General features: G+C 44.7%; 1 protein-coding gene across 1 annotated transcript; it reads left to right on the top strand.

The window, feature by feature from the left end:
- Positions 1 to 3,264: 3,264 nt before the first annotated feature.
- Timm17a (translocase of inner mitochondrial membrane 17A) lies at positions 3,265 to 16,216 on the top strand. The gene is made up of 6 exons (XM_021166976.2): positions 3,265 to 3,346; positions 6,963 to 7,062; positions 7,636 to 7,699; positions 11,205 to 11,333; positions 13,072 to 13,182; positions 15,753 to 16,216. Exons 1-6 carry the CDS (start codon positions 3,321 to 3,323, stop codon positions 15,836 to 15,838), a joined length of 516 nt encoding a protein of 171 aa, XP_021022635.1. The 5' UTR covers positions 3,265 to 3,320; the 3' UTR covers positions 15,839 to 16,216.
- The last annotated feature ends 3,505 nt before the right edge of the window (positions 16,217 to 19,721 follow it).

Genomic DNA, 19,721 nt, shown 5'->3' with positions numbered 1-19,721 from the left:
AAGCCAAATAACAAGCAGCAGAGTACCAAGTGCATATGGAATGGACAAGGAAGCAGAGAGAGCTCCAAGAAAAAGCTCTCCCAAGTGTGAGCTGATGCTACCGCACCGTGAGCTATGGAGCTCCTAGAAAACACACACAGATCCTGTAGGAAGCAAAAGAACGTGCGTAGTCGGGGACTGGGGTACTTCTGTGTCCCCATGAGAATATCTCTTTGCCCAGGAGAGCGCATGTCTCTAGGTATTGAACTGTTCATGCCCAACAGGTCTGGAACATGGACTAAACATCAAATCCTTGCTCTCTGAGCTCCTCCTTCTACTTTGCATGCTGTCCCGCCCACATTCTTTATTCTCTATTCAACTTGTACAACTAATTAGATTTAACTATTTTTGATTATAGCCACACAGAAATATATATATATATATATATATATATATATATATATATATATATATAATAGCTTGTCTGATGGGTGCTATGATTCAAACTCCTGTCCTCAAAATTTTGAAGCATTGCTGGGCGTTGGTGGCACATGCCTTTAATCCCAGCACTCAGGAGGCAGAGGCAGGCGGATTTCTGAGTTCGAGGCCAGCCTGGTCTACAGAGTGAGTTCCAGGACAGCCAGGGCTATACAGAGAAACCCTGTCTCGAAAAACCCAATAATAATAATAATAATTTTTGAAGCACCCTGAGCCATCTCTCCAGTCCTTTTTTCTTTGTTTGTTTGTTTGAAGCTAACCTCAAATATTAAAGCACTTCAAGTATCAGATTTCAATAAAATGTTCGCATTTTGTGTGTTTACTTGAATACCATGGCAACATGGAACATGGAGGTCATAGAACATAGGCGCTGGTTCCTTCCTTCTACCCTGTGGGGTCTGAGGATTGAATTCAGGTCAGCAGACTAGAAGCACCTTTACTCACTGAGCCAGTTAGCCAGACTGTGTTGGTTTTTTTCTTTTTTTCCTTCCTGCCTTCCTTCCTTCCTTCCTTCCCTTCCCCCTTCCTCTCTTTTTTTTCTGAGACAGGGTTTCTCTGTGTAGCCCTGGCTGTCCTGGAACTCACTTTGTAGACCAGGCTGGCCTTGAACTCAGAAATCTACCTGCCTCTGCCTCCCAAGTGCTGGGAGTAAAGGCGTGAGCCACCACACCCGGCTCTCTTTCTCTCTTTTATTTTTCTCTTTTTTCTTTTGCCCAGGATGGCCTGGAACATGCTCTGTAAGTGGGGATGAGTTTGAACATGGGATGCTCTTGTCTCCCCTTCTCTGCTGGGATTACAGGTGTGCACCACACCCAGCTTCAGTTGACTACTTTAGAGACATTTTGTTGCTATTCTGTAGCTAGAAACATTTTGTTGCTATTCTGTAGCTCTGTGGCTGGTTGACTCTTATTTCCAAAAACCTGAGCCTGGCAGTGGTGGTAAATGCCTTTAATCCCAGCACTTGGGAGGCAGAGGCAGGTGGATTTCTGAGTTCAAGGCCATCCTAGTCTACAGCGTGAGTTCCAGGACAGCCAGGGCTACACAGAGAAACCCTGTCTGGAAAAAAAAAAGTCTGGAAAACACGTCATTTGTCACTGCGGTCTACTACTTATTATATTGGCTTTCCCATTAAATAAGTATCTATATTTTAAAAAATAATAAAAACATGAGTATTTTGCCTGTGTATCATAAGTGGGCCTGGTGCCTGCAGAGGCCAGCAGAGGATGTTAGATCCCCTGAAACTGGAGTAACAGACAATTGTGAGTTGCCATATTTGTCCTGGGAATTGAACCCCAGTCCTCTAGAACAGTCAGTGCTCTCGACTGCTATGCCATCTGTCTAGCCTCAAATATCTAGTTTTGTTTTGTTTGTTGTTCTGTTGTTGTTGTTGTTAAGGCAGAATGGAATAGGAGCTCACTTTACAGCTGGCAGTGACTGGGTCTTCCCGATAAGAGCTAAAAATAAGCTGGTGGAGGAACTTCATACTTTTAGCTTTTTCTTCCTTAACGAGGGAAGTCTGGAGTATCTCAGGATGGCTTTAAACTCTACATGCAACTGAGGATCTAACACTGAACTTCAATATGTGCCACTATACCCGTGTGTTTGTGTGTGTATATATATATATATACATATATATATACATAATTATATGTGTGTGTATCACCATATATATATATGATGTATATATACGTGTATATATATACACACTCATATGTGTGTGTGTGTGTGTGTGTGTATATATATATATATATATATATATATATATATATATATGATGCTGGGGATCTGATTTACCAACTTAAGTATGACTATAGTCCTATTTTTAGTCTCTTTTCTCTGGGCTAAACATATCTCATGCTTTCTGGGTTATCCTTTGTGGGGAGGCATGGAAGAGGATCCGGCATCAATAACCCCCAAAATCAATGGTCTCAAATTGGCTATGGCCCCTGAAATGGTCCAATTGGCTCTATAAAATGAACACTTATTTTCGGGCTGCTAAGTTGGCTCAGTGGGAAAAGTGCTCGCTGTCAGCCCTGACAACTCCAGTTCTGTAGGCTCTCCTTAGACCTCCATGCACCCACCAAATCTCGTATATAAATAAATTAGTAAAAATAATTTTTATTTAAAAAGTTATCTAAAGCTGGGCGTGGTGGCGCACACCTTTAATCCCAGCACTTGGGAGGCAGAGGCAGGTGGATTTCTGAGTTCGAGGTCAGCCTGGTCTACAGAGTGAGTTCCAGGACAGCCAGGGCTACACAGAGAAACCCTGTCTCAAAAAAACAAACAAACAAACAACCCACACCCCCAAAAAACCAAAAAAAAGTTATCTATTACATTCCAGAAACTATGACTATACAGTTCTCCTCTAAAAGAGCTACATATATTTATTAAAGATTCACTGTTCACGGCAAATTAAGTAGCACTATTAATAAATACCTGACAGCAAAAGCATTTTTTAAAAATAGCGGCTGGGTAGTGGTGACACGCACCTTTAATCCCAGCACTCGGGAGGCACAGGCTGGCTGATCTGAGTTCGAAGCCAGACTGGGCTACATAAGCGAGTTCCAGGGCAGAGAAACTCTGTCTCGAAAAAAAGGACAATCAATGTTTACCCCAGGCCACGGGGCTGATCTGAACTCTGTCACTCAGTACTCCGAACCTCCACGGCCTGGCCGGGGAGCCTGCACGCTCGGGGTCTACACGGAGTCCGATTGCCATTGGCTGTGGCAGGAAGAGATGCTCCAATCCCCGTCCAGTAGCACGCCTCCGCCTGGGATCACTTCCGTCGCGGGGATCAATTTCCGCCCAGCGCGCTGTAGACTCTCGCGCGGGTTGGAGCCAAGATGGAGGAATACGCGAGAGAGCCGTGGTGAGTTGCCGCCGCCGCCCTTGTCCCTTACTTACCACCTCCATCCGCCGTGGTCGGAGTCCGAGTTGCAAGCGGAGCTCCGCGCGGCTCGGCGCCGAGGGCTGGGCAGCTGTGGGTAGCGTGGATGAGCGTGACCAAGGTGGCTTTTTAGCGCAGTGTGCCAGGACCCCAGCACCCCTGTGACCTTGTGGTGCATTGGGAGGAGGTCCGGTGCTGGGCTTGGTGGAGCTTTGGAACCTCCTCCCTATGGCAGGTGCTGTCGACTTTGTGCGGGGACTATAATGATCCCTTCTGCCTGCTGAGTGACCTTGAACACGTCCCTAGGCCTCGCTCTGCTCAGTTCTTGACGAAGGGAATGTAGATCTCCGAGTGCCATACCTGAGGCCTTATGCGTATGGTACTAAGTGTCCCCATGATGAAGCATTTCAAATGAGTAGACCACAGATTTCACCCAACGTCCAAGGGGACTGAATGAGCTCCTTGTAGGCTGGAGCGGACTTTCCTATGTGGAATTCCCGAAGAAAAAGGGAGATACATCATCAGTATGTGGAAAATAGGAAGAGATGAGCTGCGTGTGTTCTCTGAAAAGCCATCAGTAGACATAAATTCATTCATTAAGTGTTTATTAAGTAAGGGCTGTATGCTTAGCTCAAGGTGTAAACAAGAGTAAACCAGGCATAGCTGTTTGCAATAAATTAATGTAATAGCTGTCGAGTCTCAACAGTTGTTTGAATAAAGCCTCAGGTGTCACAAGTTAATAGATCTTGATATTCTGGGTTTTTGTTTGTAATGAGCGTCAGGGTATTATCCTCAAATAGTGTGTCTGCCCAGGATTTAAAATTATTATTTGGTGGCACTCCCAAAAGTATGTTTCAGCCTTCTGTCCTGAAGGTTATCTCCATGTGTTGGGTTGGATGTACAGGGTTTAGCTGGACTGTAAATTGGTACTGGATACCATATATAATGACACAGGTTAGCAGGAGGGGTAATTTTGTTACATTTGAGTTTTCCCCAGGTGGCACAGGCCTCATGAGGTAGAAGCAGGAGAGCCAGCAAGTTTAAGGACAGCCTGGGCTCCATAGCAAGTTCTAGGCCAGCCGGGGTTAGACCTTGGGTCAGACATATTTTCAGCAGAGTGCACTGTGCATGCTGGTAATCTCAGTACTTAGGTTCTAGGCTAGCCCAGGATTCATAGCAAGACCATGTCTTGATGATGTTTGATAAGTTACTGGACGTTCTTTTTCTTGGTGTGTCCTGAGGCCAGCGCTGTCTGAAACAGTAGATGGTTTAATCATTGTCATAATACTTCTTTGTACCATTTGCTTTCTCAGAGTGCTTTAGGATCTATAAATGGAGTGGACAGAGTTTGTTGGAGTACCAACTTTTGTGCTTAAGTTGGCTGTTCTAGTGATTTATCCCATCTGGGGCAGGCTACTTAATTTCTGTGTGAGCCTTCGTTCAGTTGTAAACTACAGAGGAGATAGTCCCAGTCTTTTTATCAAGTTAAAAGATTATGAATTCTAAAGGGAAATTAGTCATTATTCAGATTCTAGTGAGCAATAATGGTAAGTTTAAAAGCATACTGTTGCCGGGCGGTGGTGGCACACACCTTTAATCCCAGCACTTGGGAGGCAGAGGCAGGTGGATTTCTGAGTTCAAGGCCAGCCTGGTCTACAGAGTGAGTTCCAGGACAACCAGGACTACACAGAGAAACCCTGTCTCAAAAAAACAAAACAAAACAAAAAATAAATAAATTAAAAATATACTACTGTTATAGTGATGGACCAGGTGCTGGCTTACTATAGGGCTTGTCTTTTATAGGGAGGGACCATAGCTTGGGGGTTAAGATAGAGTTTTACCATGTAGCCTAGGTTGGTCTCTGCCTCTTTCTCCCAAGTACATATCTCTTGAGACTGTGTGACACACTGAGAAATTTCTTCTACTTCTAATGAATATACTACTTACAAATGACCTTTTGTTGTTGTTGCTAACTTTAGACTTCATTGTGAAATTGTTTATGAGCCCAAGTAAACCTCTCTGTGCTTGCCCAGGCAGCATGTGTGTGGGAACAAGGATCAAGGAGTGGGTGAGGAGGCGGAGTCACTAACCTGGCCAGACAGATTCCAGAGGCCAGCATTGAGGTGCAGATCTACTGTATTGTACAGCAGCCAGGGTTTTTATACAGCCTTTGGACTAATGGAGAGTCGACAGGAGCTCTGGAGTAGCCAACCATTCCATTGTCACTATGGGGCAGTGCCAGGCTGCCAGAGCCTGAGGGGACGTCTGTGAAGACAGGAAGCAGCCACTGCCCTGTTTCGGGCCCATTCCCACTCGTTTGCTAGGGTCTTCTGTTTTGTGTCACATGCTGTGCCAGTGGACGCTTGTACTCCAGAGTGGTGAAGCCTCCCTCACATCCTCCACCCCATTGATAGACGACAGCATCTATACACAAGAACACTATAGAAACAACAGTTTTAATGTTTATTTCACAGAATTCCTTTAGGTTAGAAACATGGTGGATGATGTGTGCCAGCAGTGCACTAGACTCCCAGCTTCTTATTTGGAAGGAGATGGTGGTAGAGAAAGAATTACAACTCTGCTGAGAGTTGCTTGAAACAGAATTTACGCTGTACTGTGGGGCTGGGGGTGGGGTGCTCGTGTGTGTGTGTGTGTGTGTGTGTGTGTGTCTAGGCTTTGTGTGATAACAAAAGAGAAGCTTACATAAATCCTTAAAGAAACACAGTTGACTTAACAAGGCTGGAGATGCTGTGTGTCAGGTCCTGGAGTCTATACAGACTTATTAGCTGGATCCTAGAGGAGCGAGTGGTTTTACTCGCATGGACAGATTACTCACGTTTCAGTATTGTCTATGTTAGGTTGCTGCATTTGGATGGTGGGTTTACAAGTTTAACTTCTAATTGTCAAATATTATTCAAAGTGTGTTAAATGGATCTAATGCAAAACTTAAGCTTAAAATGCTATTTTGAACTTCCTTTTTTTTTTTTTTTTTTTTGGTTTTTCGAGACAGGGTTTCTCTGTGTAGTCCTGGAACTCCCTTTGTAGACCAGGCTGTCCTTGAACTCAGAAATCCTCCTGCCTCTTCCTCCCAAGTACTGGGATTAAAGGCGTACGCCACCACATCTGGCTGACATTAGACTTCTAAAAGATCATCCACTGATTTCTAGAAGCTGAATCAATATTGTTGATTACAGTTCCTTTCTTCTGCTTTATTTCTGTTTATTTGCTTTTTTTTTTTTTTTTTTTGGTTTTTCAAGACAGGGTTACTCTGTAGCCCTGGCTGTCCTGGAACTCACTTTGTACACCAGGCTGGCCTTGAACTCAGAAATCCGCCTGCCTCTGCCTCCCGAGTGCTGGGATTAAAGGCGTGCGCCACCATGCCCGGCTTGTTTATTTGCTTTTTTAGTGCACATCTTGCAACAGACTTGATAAGTTACTGTGAGTGACTGAAGTGCTGGATGTGGCGGTGTGGACTGTAGTGCCAACACACAGGGGGACGAGGCAGCAATAGGAGGCAGGTGGTGGCAAGACATGGCCCACAAGTTCTGTGGTTTATGAATAAGAACTAAGGTCATCTTTTCTTCCTTCCTGTGTTTAGCCCCTGGCGAATTGTAGATGACTGTGGTGGTGCATTTACCATGGGCACCATAGGTGGCGGCATCTTCCAGGCCTTCAAAGGTTTTCGAAATTCTCCAGTGGTGAGTGAGTGATTGGTCTCAATTTATATTCACTGGAAGCCAGGGCTGGTTGATATTATTGATGATCACATCAGTGGGTTAGAAATAGATTACACTGACAGTCTAATATACATACATATGCATGTATTAATATTACTACTACTATTATTGTGTGTGTGGGGGGGGTGTTTTGCTATGCAATACTTGGTGTGTGGTATCCATGGATCAAATCCCTGGAACTGGAGTTACAGACAGTTGTGAGCTGCCATGTGAGTGCCGGGAATTGAACCTGGGTCCTTTGGGAGAGTAAGTAGTAAATGTTCTTAACCTCTGAGCGATCTCTTCAGCCCTATTTTAGTTTATGTATCGGGATGTTTTGTCTACATGTTTGTCTGTGCACCTTGTGCATAGAGGCCAGAAGACGACATTGGGTCTTCAAGAATTGAAGTTACAGACTATTATGAGTTAATATGTGGGTGCTGGGAATCAAACCTGGGTCCTCTGGGAGTGCAGCAAGTGCTCTTAACCACTGAGCCACCTCTCCAGTCCCTGATCTATTACATTTTAAACTACTTCCTTTTGGTTTTGTTACAGGGAATAAACCACAGACTCCGAGGGAGTTTGACAGCTATTAAGACCAGGGCTCCACAGTTGGGAGGTAAGAGGAATGTCTCCATTTATACTTTCCAGCTATCCTTTTGCTGCTTTCCTGGACTTAGGGCTCTACCTATCTGTCTGCCTGTCCCTCCCTCCTCTGTCTGCCCGTCCCTCCCTCCTTCCTTTTCCTCACTGGTCACCAGACTGGACTCAACTCAAGAGCTTCTTGAATGCTGAGATTACAGGAGTTTAGCCAGCAAATTATATGTTTTCCTCTTTTTACATTAGCGATTTTGATTTGCTCTGCTTCCCTAGTGTCCCTATGAGTTCTCTTTGATTAATGCTTTGTTTGGAAAGTTGAGTTGGAATATTGTATCCTTTTAAAAATGTTGTTTCTGTCATTCGGGTATCCAATGTTTGTTTTGTTTTAACTTAGTTAGGGTTTCTCTTGCTACAACTGAACACTACAGCCTCAAAGCAAGCTGAGGAAGCAAGGGTTTATTTGGCTTATATCCATATTATTGTTCATCATCAAAGGAAGTCAGGACAGGAACGCAAGCGGCAGGAACTAGGAGGCAAGAGCTGGTGCAGAGGCCATGGAGGGGTGCTGCCTACTGGCTTGCTCCCCATGGCTTGCTCAGCCTGCTTTCCCTTTGTTTTGTGTTTACAAAACAGGGCTTTTCTGTGTACCTCTGGCTAGATCAGGCTAGCCTTGAACTCAGATGCACCTGCCTTGCCTCCTGAGTGCTGAGGTAAGGGCATGGGCCACACACAGCCAGGGTTTTTTGGGGGAAGAGGGGGTTAGGGGTTTTGTTTTTGAGACAGGGTTACACTGTGAAGCCCTGCCTGTTCTAGAATTCACAATGTAGACCAGGTGGGCCTTGAACTCACAGAAATTTACCTACTTCTGCCTCTGAGCTAAGATTAAAGGTGTGGGCCACCACGTTTGGCCTTTAGCCTACTTTCTTATAGAACCCAGGATCACTAGCCCAAGGGTTTCTGGAGTAACACGATGCTGAAGAGAATGCAATGTAAAGGATCAGAGAGACCACTTAAGCAGGTTGGGTTCTCCAGGGTTAACTTTAAAACATTGTGCAGAAACCACTGCAAAATATCAGGCGATTATAAAAACACAACTATAAAACTTGGTTATTTAGAAGCTGGAAGAAAAGAGATAGCCAAAAAAGGATTCACATATAAAGATATAATATCAAATTAGAGTCGACTGTTTTTCATGAAGTTGTTTAAAGACTTCATGCTTGGGTGGAGAGTGGCTTAGGAGTTCAGAGCACTGGCAGCTCCTTCAAAGGACTCTGGGTTCCAGTCTCAGCATCCAAATGGCAGCTCACACCCGTTTGTAATTCCACCTCTAGGGATCTGGGCCTGGTTCTGGCCGGCTGACACACAAATGTATATATACACTTTTTCCTTTCTTTTATTGCGCTTCTACTTATTGGGGTGGGGTTTGTGGGGCAGTGTTGGTATTCTGTCTGGACTCCGCCCCCACAGTTGCCTGGCAGCAGCCAGGTAGGCCTGGCCCACTATAAAGGGGGCTGCTTGCCCCCTCCTCTCTCTCTGTCTCTCTCGCCTCTCTTGTTCTCTTACTCTCTCACTCTTACTTCCTGTCCCCCTCCCCCCATCCACGTGGTCATGGCCGGCCTCTACTTCTCTACTCTCCTTCTCTCTGCCTTTCTCTGCCTCTGCTACTCTCTTAATTCCCCTCCCCATGCCCTAAATAAGCTCTATTCTATACTATACCATTGTGTGGCTGGTTCTCGGGGAAGGGATGCCTCACAGCACAGAGAGCAACTGTGAGAGTCTGTTCTCTCTCTCCACCGTGTGGGTGGGTTCTCAGGTCGTCACCCGTGGTGCTCTTACCACCTGAGCCATCTCACTGGACACATTTCTTAAGACCAAGTGTTGTCCTAGCAAGCACTCTGACTCAGATGATAAGTCTTGGGATTTGGTTTGTAGTTGTTTTGGTTTTTTGGTTTGTTTTTTGTTTGTTTGTTTTTTGTGTGTTTTGCTTGCATGTGTGTATTATACTACTTATGTGCCTGGTACCCACAGAGGCCAGAGCAGGCCTAGGTCTTCTAGAGCTGAATTAAGAGATGGGCTTGAGCCGCCTTGTGGGTGCTGGGAACCGAACCCAAGCCCTCTGGAAGGGCAGCTAGTGCTCTTAGCCCATAAGTATGTGATTCCCAAATACGGGGCCAAAGATGAGGGGGCGTCTGCTGTGCTCAGCTGGTACATGAGAACTGGAAAAGCCTGGAGTGAGTGGTCCAGATATCGAATCCCAGTTTATTGCTCTTTTTAACATCCTGTTTCCTACCCTGTTAAGAACGGTTGTCAACCTTCCTAGTGCTGCAACCCTTTAATACAGTTCCTCATGTTGTGGTGACTCCCAGCCATAAAATTATTTTCATTACTACCTCATAACTGTAATTTTGCTCCTGTTATGAATTGTAACTTAAATATCCGATATTTCTGATGGTCTTAGGTGATCCCCGTGAAAGAGTCACTCAACAGCACCCCATACATAAGGGGTGGTGTTGTGTGTAGCTTTTGGCTGCACCCCCCTGTGCTCCAGGAATGGGCCAAGCTACCAGTCCCTACCAAGCCTCCCTTGAATCCACGGATAAACGCGCGCACACATACACACACACACAGACACAGAGTTGCTCATTTTCAACTTGTCTTCTTGGCACAATTGCTGGGCACTACTATCTCCCACCTGGAAAACATAGCCTTATCAATCAATACTCTTAGTTCCTCTCCTCCCACCTGCCCTAACTTTAGTTGGCCAGTTGAATCTAGTCCCTGCTAAACATCTTTGATACTGGCCTGTAGGAGCGGCCTGTGTGGCCACTCTTGTTTGAGATCTCACATGGCTGGTCAACTTTTCTCCATCAGAAGCCTGGTGAACTCTGTCTCTCCTTCCTACTTCAGGGACCCAGAAGTCCCGCCTGTACCTACCTCTCAGCAATTGGCTTTTTTTTGGGGGGGGTAAGGGGTTGGGTTTTTTCGAGACAGGGTCTCTCTGTGTAGCCCTAGCTGTCCTGGAACTCACTCTGTAGACCAGGCTGGCCTCGAACTCAGAAATCCGCCTGCCTCTGCCTCCCAAGTGCTGGGATTAAAGGTGCGCCACCAAATCTTTTTTTTTTAAGATTTATTTTCATTTATGTTGTGTGCATTCCGGTGCATCTGCCGCATGTATGCAGGTCCCATGGAGGCCAGGAGAGAGTTTGAGGTCCCCTGGAGCTGGGCTTGCGGGTGGTTGTGAGCTAATGGGTGTGGGTGCTGGGACTGAGCTCAAGTCTTCTGCAGGAGCGGCAAGCACGTCTCACCACTGAGCCGCGTAAGCGAAAGCACAGTGTTCAGTAGGAAGAGCGGCACCAGGAGTGTGGTGTGGCTCCCTGATGGCTTTCATTTCCCTCTCTTCTTTGTGATGGGCTCAGTAGATAGCCCAGGCTAGCTCCAAAGCAAACTTACTTAACTATATTTTAATGTAAGGCAAAAAAGACATTTAGGTTGGTTGTTTTTCACTCGTTTTGTGTCTGAAACAGGTAGCTTTGCAGTTTGGGGAGGACTGTTTTCCATGATTGACTGCAGTATGGTTCAAATACGAGGCAAAGAAGACCCCTGGAACTCCATCACTAGCGGTGCCTTAACAGGAGCCATCCTGGCAGCAAGAAGTAAGTGAGCACTGCTTGTTGCGTGTGCTTTGGCTTTTGTAATACTGAGGTTGAACCTGGGCCTTGGACATGGTGAGCAGGCCCTTATCCTCATCCCGTTACGTAGAGCATCATTTGGACATATTGTCTAAGCCCGTTGCTTAGACCTATCTGAGGACCTATCAGGAGGACCTATCTGCCTTTAATTAATGAAACTTGTCTTGAATGCCAGCACTCAGGAGGCAGAGATAGACAGATCTCTGAGTTCAAGGCCAGCCTGGTCTAAGAAGCAAGTTCTAGAACAGCCAGGGCTGCACAGAGAAAGTCAAAAAATGGAACCTGTAATCTATGAGTCTGAGCACTGCTTTATTTGGTATAGAATGAATATGGTGCTCTGAAAAGTTAGTAAGAATAAAAAAGTATGGGATTGGTGGGTTTTAAAAAAATGTATTATTATTACATTATGTATGCAATACATAGCTCAGAATGACCTTGAATATCTTATCCTCCTGCCTCTGCTCCTCAGGTTCTGGGATGACAGGTGAGTGCCCCTTAGAGAATGTGCATTTCTGCAGTGGTTAGAGCAATGGCCATTTATTACCTAGGTAACTGATAGAATGCCAAACTCTTTGTATGTAGTTTTCTAAGTTCTCCACCGTGTTCAGCTGTTAGGAATAAAGATCCTCTGGATCTTTTTTTGTTGTTTTGTTTTGGTTTTTCGAGACAGGGTTTCTCTGTGTAGCCCTGGCTGTCCTGGAGCTCACTTTGTAGACCAGGCTGGCCTCGAACTCAGAAGTCCGCCTGCCTCTGCCTCCCAAGTGCTGGGATTAAAGGCGTGTGCCACCACCGTCTGGCTGATGCTCTGGATCTTAAGGACAGAGTGAAAACCAGAATGCCTTTGGGCTTAGACTAGAAGTCTACATTTTTTTCTCGTAAAAGACCAGACATTAATATAAGCTAATTTCGTCTATTATATGAATTTAATGTATGTGTGTGTGCACAGCATACAGAAATCAGAGGACAACTTGTGCAGTGGTTCTCTCCTTTTGCCTTGTGGGACCCAGGACTGAGCTGGGGTCATTACGCTTGGAGAAAAACATCTTTCCCTATTGAACCATCTGGCTGGTCCAGAAATAATATTTTAAACTTAAGGACCTTGTAATCTTGTTGGTCGTTTGGTTTTTGAGACAATCTTACCATTTAACCTTGGTTTTCCTGGAACTTTCAATGTAGACCAGGCTGGCCTCAAATGCCTGACTCTGTGTCTCAGTGCTGGGTTCATAGGCGTGTGACACCCTGCCAAGGGGCTATGTGATCCAATGCTATTAAGGAATGCAAGCATACCTCAGTAATGCATACATGCAAGAACATGGCTGTAGTCCAGTATAGCTTTTATATTGGTTCCTTTCTGTTGCCTTGATAAGAAACTATGATCAAAGCAATATATAGAAGTTTACTTGAGGCTTACTGTTTCAGAACCTGCCCACCTCAAATGACATACCTCCAAGCAGATCACACCACCTAGTCCTTTCCAAAGAGTTCCACCCTCTGGGGACAGAGAATTCAAGCATATGAGTATGTGGGGTCCTCTCATGCAAACCATCTCAGCTTTGTTTAAAAAAATAGGCGGTGGCTGGAGTGGACCCCTCAGCCATTGTCTGTGGCTGTGGGTCTTGAAGAGTGGAAGAGTTTGAGAATGAGAGAACATAACTATGGATAACCCTTTCCTTCAAAGCAGTCTTTTTATTAATGTCTTCAGATGGACCGGTAGCCATGGTTGGGTCTGCTGCGATGGGCGGCATTCTCCTAGCTTTAATTGAAGGAGCTGGTATCTTGCTGACAAGATTTGCCTCTGCACAGTTTCCCAATGGTAAGTCCTCTTTCTCTTGAGTGTTCTAAGTTCACACACGTGGGAACAGTTCTCTGGCGTTAAGAAAGAATATATTTTATTTGGTAAAATGGAGTGGTTTGTGATTCTTACTTTAGGTATCAATACATTATTTATATTTTTGAGTCTATGATGACCTCAAAAGCTAGTGTAAAAGTAGTGTGGGGAGGGGGCTGGAGAGAAGGCACCCTCGTGAGTGTGGGCTGCTTTTGTAGAGGATCCAGGTTCTGTTCCCAGCACCCACTTCGGTCATTCCCAGCTACCTGTAACTCCTCTCCAGTTCCAAGCAGATCTTGTGACCTCTTGGCCTCCACAGGCACAACACAAGTGTGGCACACATTAGCAGCAGGCCCATGCCATACACATTAATAAAACTAAAGTTTTTAAAAGTAGCAGGCCGGGGCTGGCGAGATGGCTCAGCAGTTAAGAGTGCGCTGACTGCTCTTCCGAAGGTCCTGAGTTCAAATCCCAGCAACCACATGGTGGCTCACAACCACCTGTAATGAAATCTGATGCCTCATCCATCAGGCAATGGTGGCGGTGGCATATGCCTTTCGGTGTGTCTGAGGACAGCTACAGTGTACTTACATATAATAAATAAATACATCTTTTTTTTTTAAAAAGCAGGCCTATAATTACCATTTTTAGCTAGCCACAATTTGGCAACTGAATATTTTGGTGACTCTAGCTTTTATCTTTTTTTTGTTTGTTTGTTTTTGCTTTTCGAGACAAGGTTTCTCAGTGTAGCCTTGGCTGTCCTGGAATTCACTCTGTAGACCAGGCTGGCCTTGAACTCAGAAATTCGACTACCTTTGCCTCCCAACTGCTGGGATTGAAGTGCCACCACTGCCCGGCCTCTGCCTGCCTGCCTGCCTTCCTTCCTCCCTCCCTTCCTTCCTTCCTTCTTCCTCTCTCTCTCTCTCTCTCTCTCTCTCTCTCTCTCTCTCTCTTTCTCTCTCTCTCTTTCTTTCTCTCTCTCTCTCTCTCTCTCTCTCTTTCTTTCTCTAGCTTTTGTCAAGTTGACATAAAACCAGCTAAGACAGGTACATAACAAATTTAGAACCTAGGCTGAGCTATGTGAAATTTAGTTTCAACAAACATTTTTGGTTTGTTTGTTAACTCTTGGAAATAAAGTTGTAAAATTTTGTTCTGTGACAAGTTACAAGGCAGCTTCCTATCTCCGAACTTGCTTCATTGGTTTTGGTCTTTGTTTTTGAGAAGATTCTCACACATTGTTTATTTAAACTGGGTTAGTGGATTCTTTTAAACAAAACCAAGGGGTTGTAGCTTAATGGTAAAGGACTTGCATAGCTTTGAAGAGGCCCTGGTTTTTATCTCTTGTACTCCCAAAACAACACAAAAATATACATAAGGTCATTTTAAGTTCTGTGAACATAATTGTAAATGGATACCAAGATATGGGTCAAGGGGAACTGGGGAGGTGACTTATTGGTTCAGAGAACTTGCTGCTCTCTGAGAGGACCCAAGGTCGGTGTCTCATTCACATTGAGTGGCTCTCAGCTTCCTCTGACTCTAGCCCCAGGGCATCCAGCACCCTCTTCTTGCTTCCATGGAACCTGCAGGCACCTACACAGACAAACATACAGATAAATTTAAAAATGTTAAACCTTTTTAGAAATGTATCCACGGGGTCTGGAGATGGCTCAGTGATTAAGAGAATCTTGCAGTAAAGATTCAACCTTAGTACACACATGGCAGCTCACAGCCTCCTGGAACTCCAGCCTTCTCAGCTTCCACAGTGGTGTGCACACATACACTTGCACACATATTAGTAAAACTGTAGGGGCTAGAGAGATGGCTTAGCAGTTAAAAAGACCAGCTTCACTTCAGAGGACCAGGGTTCAAGTCCTAGCACCCACATGACAGCTCATATCTGTCTGTAACCCCAGTTCCAGGGGATCTGATACCTTTACACAGAGACATTGAGGCAAAACATCAATGCACATAAAAATAAATAAATATAATAAAATTTTTTAAAAATGTATTAAGAAACAGGAGAATTTTGTTTTGGTTTTGTTTTCCAGTCTTGATCCAGGGGAACTTACTTTGGCAATTCCTTTAACCACTACTACCTCCAGGCCTGGGAATACAGTTCTGTTGGAGTTGTTAGAATATTTGGGTAGCATGCACAAAGCCCTGGGTTCCTCTCAAGCAATAACTAAACTGGGCTGGTGAACACACCTATGATCCTAGTACTTTGAAAGTGGAGACAGGAGGGCCAGCAGTTCAAGGCCAGCCTGATTCTAAGTCAGACCAAGTCTCAGAACAACAACAACAACAAACCTATTACTTGTTCTATGATAGATCCATCTAGCTGTCCATTCTGAAATACCTGGGGAGCCAATCTACCCTGTGATAAAACTGAAGGGTCTCCTGGCCTCTGGTGAACATTGGGCAGATCTTTATAAAGAAATTGAGACGACCGCTATAGTGTAACAGAAACATTTAAGCTGGTTGATTCCTTTTCTACATATGCGCACTTTAAGTTGGATGCTGTTCTCTTACTGAGCCTTTTTCCATCTTCCTTGCAGGCCCTCAGTTCACTGAAGATCACTCCCAGTTGCCTTCCAGCCAGTTGCCATCCTCGCCGTTTGGAGACTACCGACAGTATCAGTAGGACCTGGTTCCCAGGATTCCTGGAACCAGGTGGACCATCGTTCAGTATGGTTTCAGAAGATCAAGTTACAATCTGTTTAAAGCCTTAGGTGGGACATCGGCGGCCAAGCCGACCATGAAGAGACATTTAGCACATTTTTCTATTTAAAAGAGACTCAGAGGGTGAAAAATATACTGAGTTTATTTATTCTTGCTTGGATTGCATCTGTGATCAAAATAAATGTCTAATACCATTTAAAGAATGTATATGAGCTTAGAAGATAAAGGACCAAAGGCCAAATAACAGTGACACTCCACCATCATTCCTTCGGGACTTCTCTGCCTGGTGTTTTGTGTACAGTTATTCAGACAATAAAAGGCTTCTGGGACTTAACCTTTCCTTTGAAAGTTAGAGTTCTGCCTTTCATACCACGCATATTTCAGGTAGTGCATGTTTATGCCAGTCCCTCGACTCAGTTGAAATGAGTTATATGAATCAGCAGCAACCATTACACAGCATCTTAAGGACTGAAAGATAAGCCTCTTGCTCTTGTTCATCCCTTGCTTTGGAAGCAAACCACTGTCTTGGTTTAGCGGATGCTAGATAGCCGGGCATAGAGCACACCTTTAATCCCAGAGCCAGAGGCAGGTGGATCTCTGAGTTCCAGGCCAGCCTGGGCTACATGGAGAAACCCTGTCTCCGAAAAAAAAAAAAAAAAAAAAACAGATAATGGATTTAAAACTCTTGTAGAGCTGCCTTTTCTTGATTCCTGGTCATCAAAACAACTTCTTTCTAATATACCCAATTCTGTATGAGAATAATCCGTACAAGAAATTTGAGGTATATTGTTTTGCTTGAAAATACAGAAGACAGGCATGAAAGCTCACACCTTTAATCCCATCACTTGGGAGGCCGAGGCAGGAGGAAAGCCAAAATTGACAGCAGTCACAAAAAATCAAAAGAGAGAAGAAAGTACATGCTGTGATTGTCTCAGGTCCCCAAAGCTGATTTGAGCCCTGCTGTGGGGTTTGGTGGGGCTAGAATTTACCCAGCCTTACTGAGCAGAGGAGTGCACCGTTATGATTGTGTTAGGGTGACAGGGTCTTCAGAAGGCAAGTCACCTGCCTGTCAGCTCAAGGCTGTACATGTAGTGAGTGCTTAATTGCTAGTTTTAGTTTGATTATTTGAGGGTGTCTTTTAATTGTGACAAGATAGGTATAAAATAGTATTTATCATTGTGACATTTGTACATGTGTTTTGGAGGCTCAGAAATGCAAGCAGAGTATTTAACCCTTGGCGTTCTGTGTGCTCATAGTGTTACCAACCTGGTGGTTAAAATCTCAGCACCAGGAAGGCAGAGGCAGGAGGATGGTGAGCTCAGTGCCAGCCTGGCTCACAACAGTGAAAGTTCGCATCACAGAAACCCTGTACCCATTAAACAGTAGCTTCCCTTTATCCCTGCCCTCAACTACTGGCAATCCACTGTCTAAATTTGCCTGAGTTACCTCATTTGCATGTGTCTTCGGATTTCATTGCTGTGAAGAGACACTGTGACCTAGGCAACTCTTATAAAGGACAACACTTAATTGGGGCTGGCTTATAGGTTCAGAGGTTCAGTCCATTATTGGTGGGAAGCATGGCAGCATAAAGGCAGACATGGTGCTAGAGGAGCTGAGAGTTCTACATCTTGATCCAAAGGTGGCAGCAGGGAACTGTCTTCCTCATTGGGCAGAGATTAAGCATATATAAGACTTCAAAGCCCACCTCCACAGTGACACACTTCCTCCACACCTGCTCCAATAAGGCCACACCTCCTAATAGTGCCACTCCCCGTGGGCCAAGCCTATTCAAACCATCACACATGGAATCATATAGACTCATTTCATGCCTGTCTTTAATTCACTTAGCATAATGTTTGCAGGACCTTTCATCCTGGAAATTCTTTAATTTAGTGCTTGAATGTTTCCTTGTAAGCATTCATCAACTGGGATTAATTCATTCCACTGCTGACAGGAACAGTTGTCTCTAGCATCTAGCTATGGTGAATTATACTCTGGAGTGCAAATGTCTGACTTCCTACTTTGGGTTCTCTTGGATGTCTACCTGGGACTAAGATTGCTAGCTCATGTGATAGTTCTATCCTTAACTCTGAGGAACTGCCAAATTGTTTTCCACAAAGGCCTTACCATTTTACTATTCCCAGGAGAAATGAAAGAGAGTTCTCTTTCTCCTCACCACCATGCTAGGGATTAAAGCCAGGCTCTCTTGTCTGCCAGGGAAGTATACAACCACTGAACTATATCCCCAGCTCTGCTCCCTTTAAACAAACTGTCTAGCCCTCCTGGCACACGAGGTGGTTGGTATGCCATTGTGTTTGAGGTTATGTTGTTTTTGGTTGGTTGGTTTTTTGAGACTATCTAGTTTATCATGGCTTTGATTTGCATTTCCCTGAAACTTTAATGAAATGGAGTTTGGGGATAATCTGTTAAGTGTGCATTACTCCAGCCAGGTGGTAATTCCAGCACTTGGGAGGCAGAGGCAGGCGATTTCTGAGTTCGAGGCCAGCCTGGTCTACAAAATGAGTTCCAGGACAGCCAGGGCTACACAGAGAAACCCTGTCTAGAGCCCCACCCCCCCAAAGTGTGTCATTCCATCTTTCAGTCAGTCATGAATAAAGATGTGTATCAGGAAAGTGTTCAGATAGCACATTCAGTTGCAGAGAGGTGAGCTCTCCTAAAGGGAGCTAATCCTTTTACATGTCAGGAAACTCCAGTTCTTTGATTTTGATTCGGATGTAATGCTATTGTGGTTTTGCCATTTTAATGGGTAGCTGGGGTCTTTGATCTAGCATACCTGAATTATTTTTGTTTTGAAATAGTCTTGCTATATAACCTGGAATGTCCTTGAACTTGTGAGCCTTCTGCCTCCACTTCCTGAGTACTGAGATTAGAGTCATAGCCCACCATAGTCCACTAAGCTCTGCTCTGCTTTGCTTTCTGGCACTGGGGATTCAACCTAGGGGCTTGCTCATCCTGAGACACCAGTCTACCACTTAGCCATCCATTGCCCCTGAGATGATTTTAGATTCCAGTAGATTTTCTGGAAATAATTATGGGGTAGGTGAGAGGTAGAAGAAAGCTAGCCAGTTTTTTTATTTAATTATATTTTCTTCTACCACACGCAGAGCAAGAGATAGAAAACTGAATGAAACCCTTTCCAGCGTCGTTTCCAAGGCTTTGTGGCTCACTTTGGAGAATGGCCTCCCTTCTTCCATCCTGTCATCAGCCAATGGGAATCCCAGGGCTCCAGGGGAATGACTGGGAAGCTTAGAATCTACTACCTACTTTTATAAAGACTGGTAGCATGCTTGCAGAGTATACATGAAGTCCAGGATTTGTTCTGAGCACTGCGTAAAACTGGGCATGCCTGCACTTTCAACATCTGTGTAGGGATAATCTTTTGGGCATTGGGTGTCAATAAAATGCTGATGGCCAATGAGCTAAGGCAGGATTAAAAGGGACATGTGAGGGAGAGATGAATTCTGGGAAATAGTCATGCAAGGCAAGATTCCTGGCCTGGACTCAGAGAGGTAAATAGCCTCATGACAGACATAAAATAGTATAAATGGGTTGACCTAAGTTACGAGCTAGCCAGAGAACAAACCTAGCTTCTGGCCGAGGTATTTACTCAAGCCTCCAGGTCGTTATTCGGGAACTGGGGCTTGGGTGGAAAAGCCTGTGATTACACATCTGAAAGAAGCTGGAGGACCTTCTCTGCTACATAGTGAGTTCAAGCCCAGCCTAGAACACATGAGACTCTTTCAAAAACAAAATACTGCTATGACATTTTTGGTAGATAATCTAACGCTATTTTGGGTAGGGTAGAGCCCAAGATAAAAGCTAAA

This window comes from Mus caroli, chromosome 1, assembly GCF_900094665.2.
Source record: "Mus caroli chromosome 1, CAROLI_EIJ_v1.1, whole genome shotgun sequence".
NCBI lineage: Eukaryota > Metazoa > Chordata > Mammalia > Rodentia > Muridae > Mus > Mus caroli.
Note: the sequence above shows the minus strand (reverse complement) of the source record. Positions and strands in the feature narration are given on the sequence as shown.

Bases quoted from the DNA above. Each gene is read 5' to 3' on its own strand.
- Timm17a (XM_021166976.2), top strand. From the start codon at position 3,321: ATGGAGGAATACGCGAGAGAGCCGTG. The intron at 3,347-6,962 runs GTGAGTTGCCGC...TCCTGTGTTTAG, and splicing joins GAATACGCGAGAGAGCCGTG to CCCCTGGCGAATTGTAGATG. The intron at 7,700-11,204 runs GTAAGAGGAATG...TGTCTGAAACAG, and splicing joins CAGGGCTCCACAGTTGGGAG to GTAGCTTTGCAGTTTGGGGA.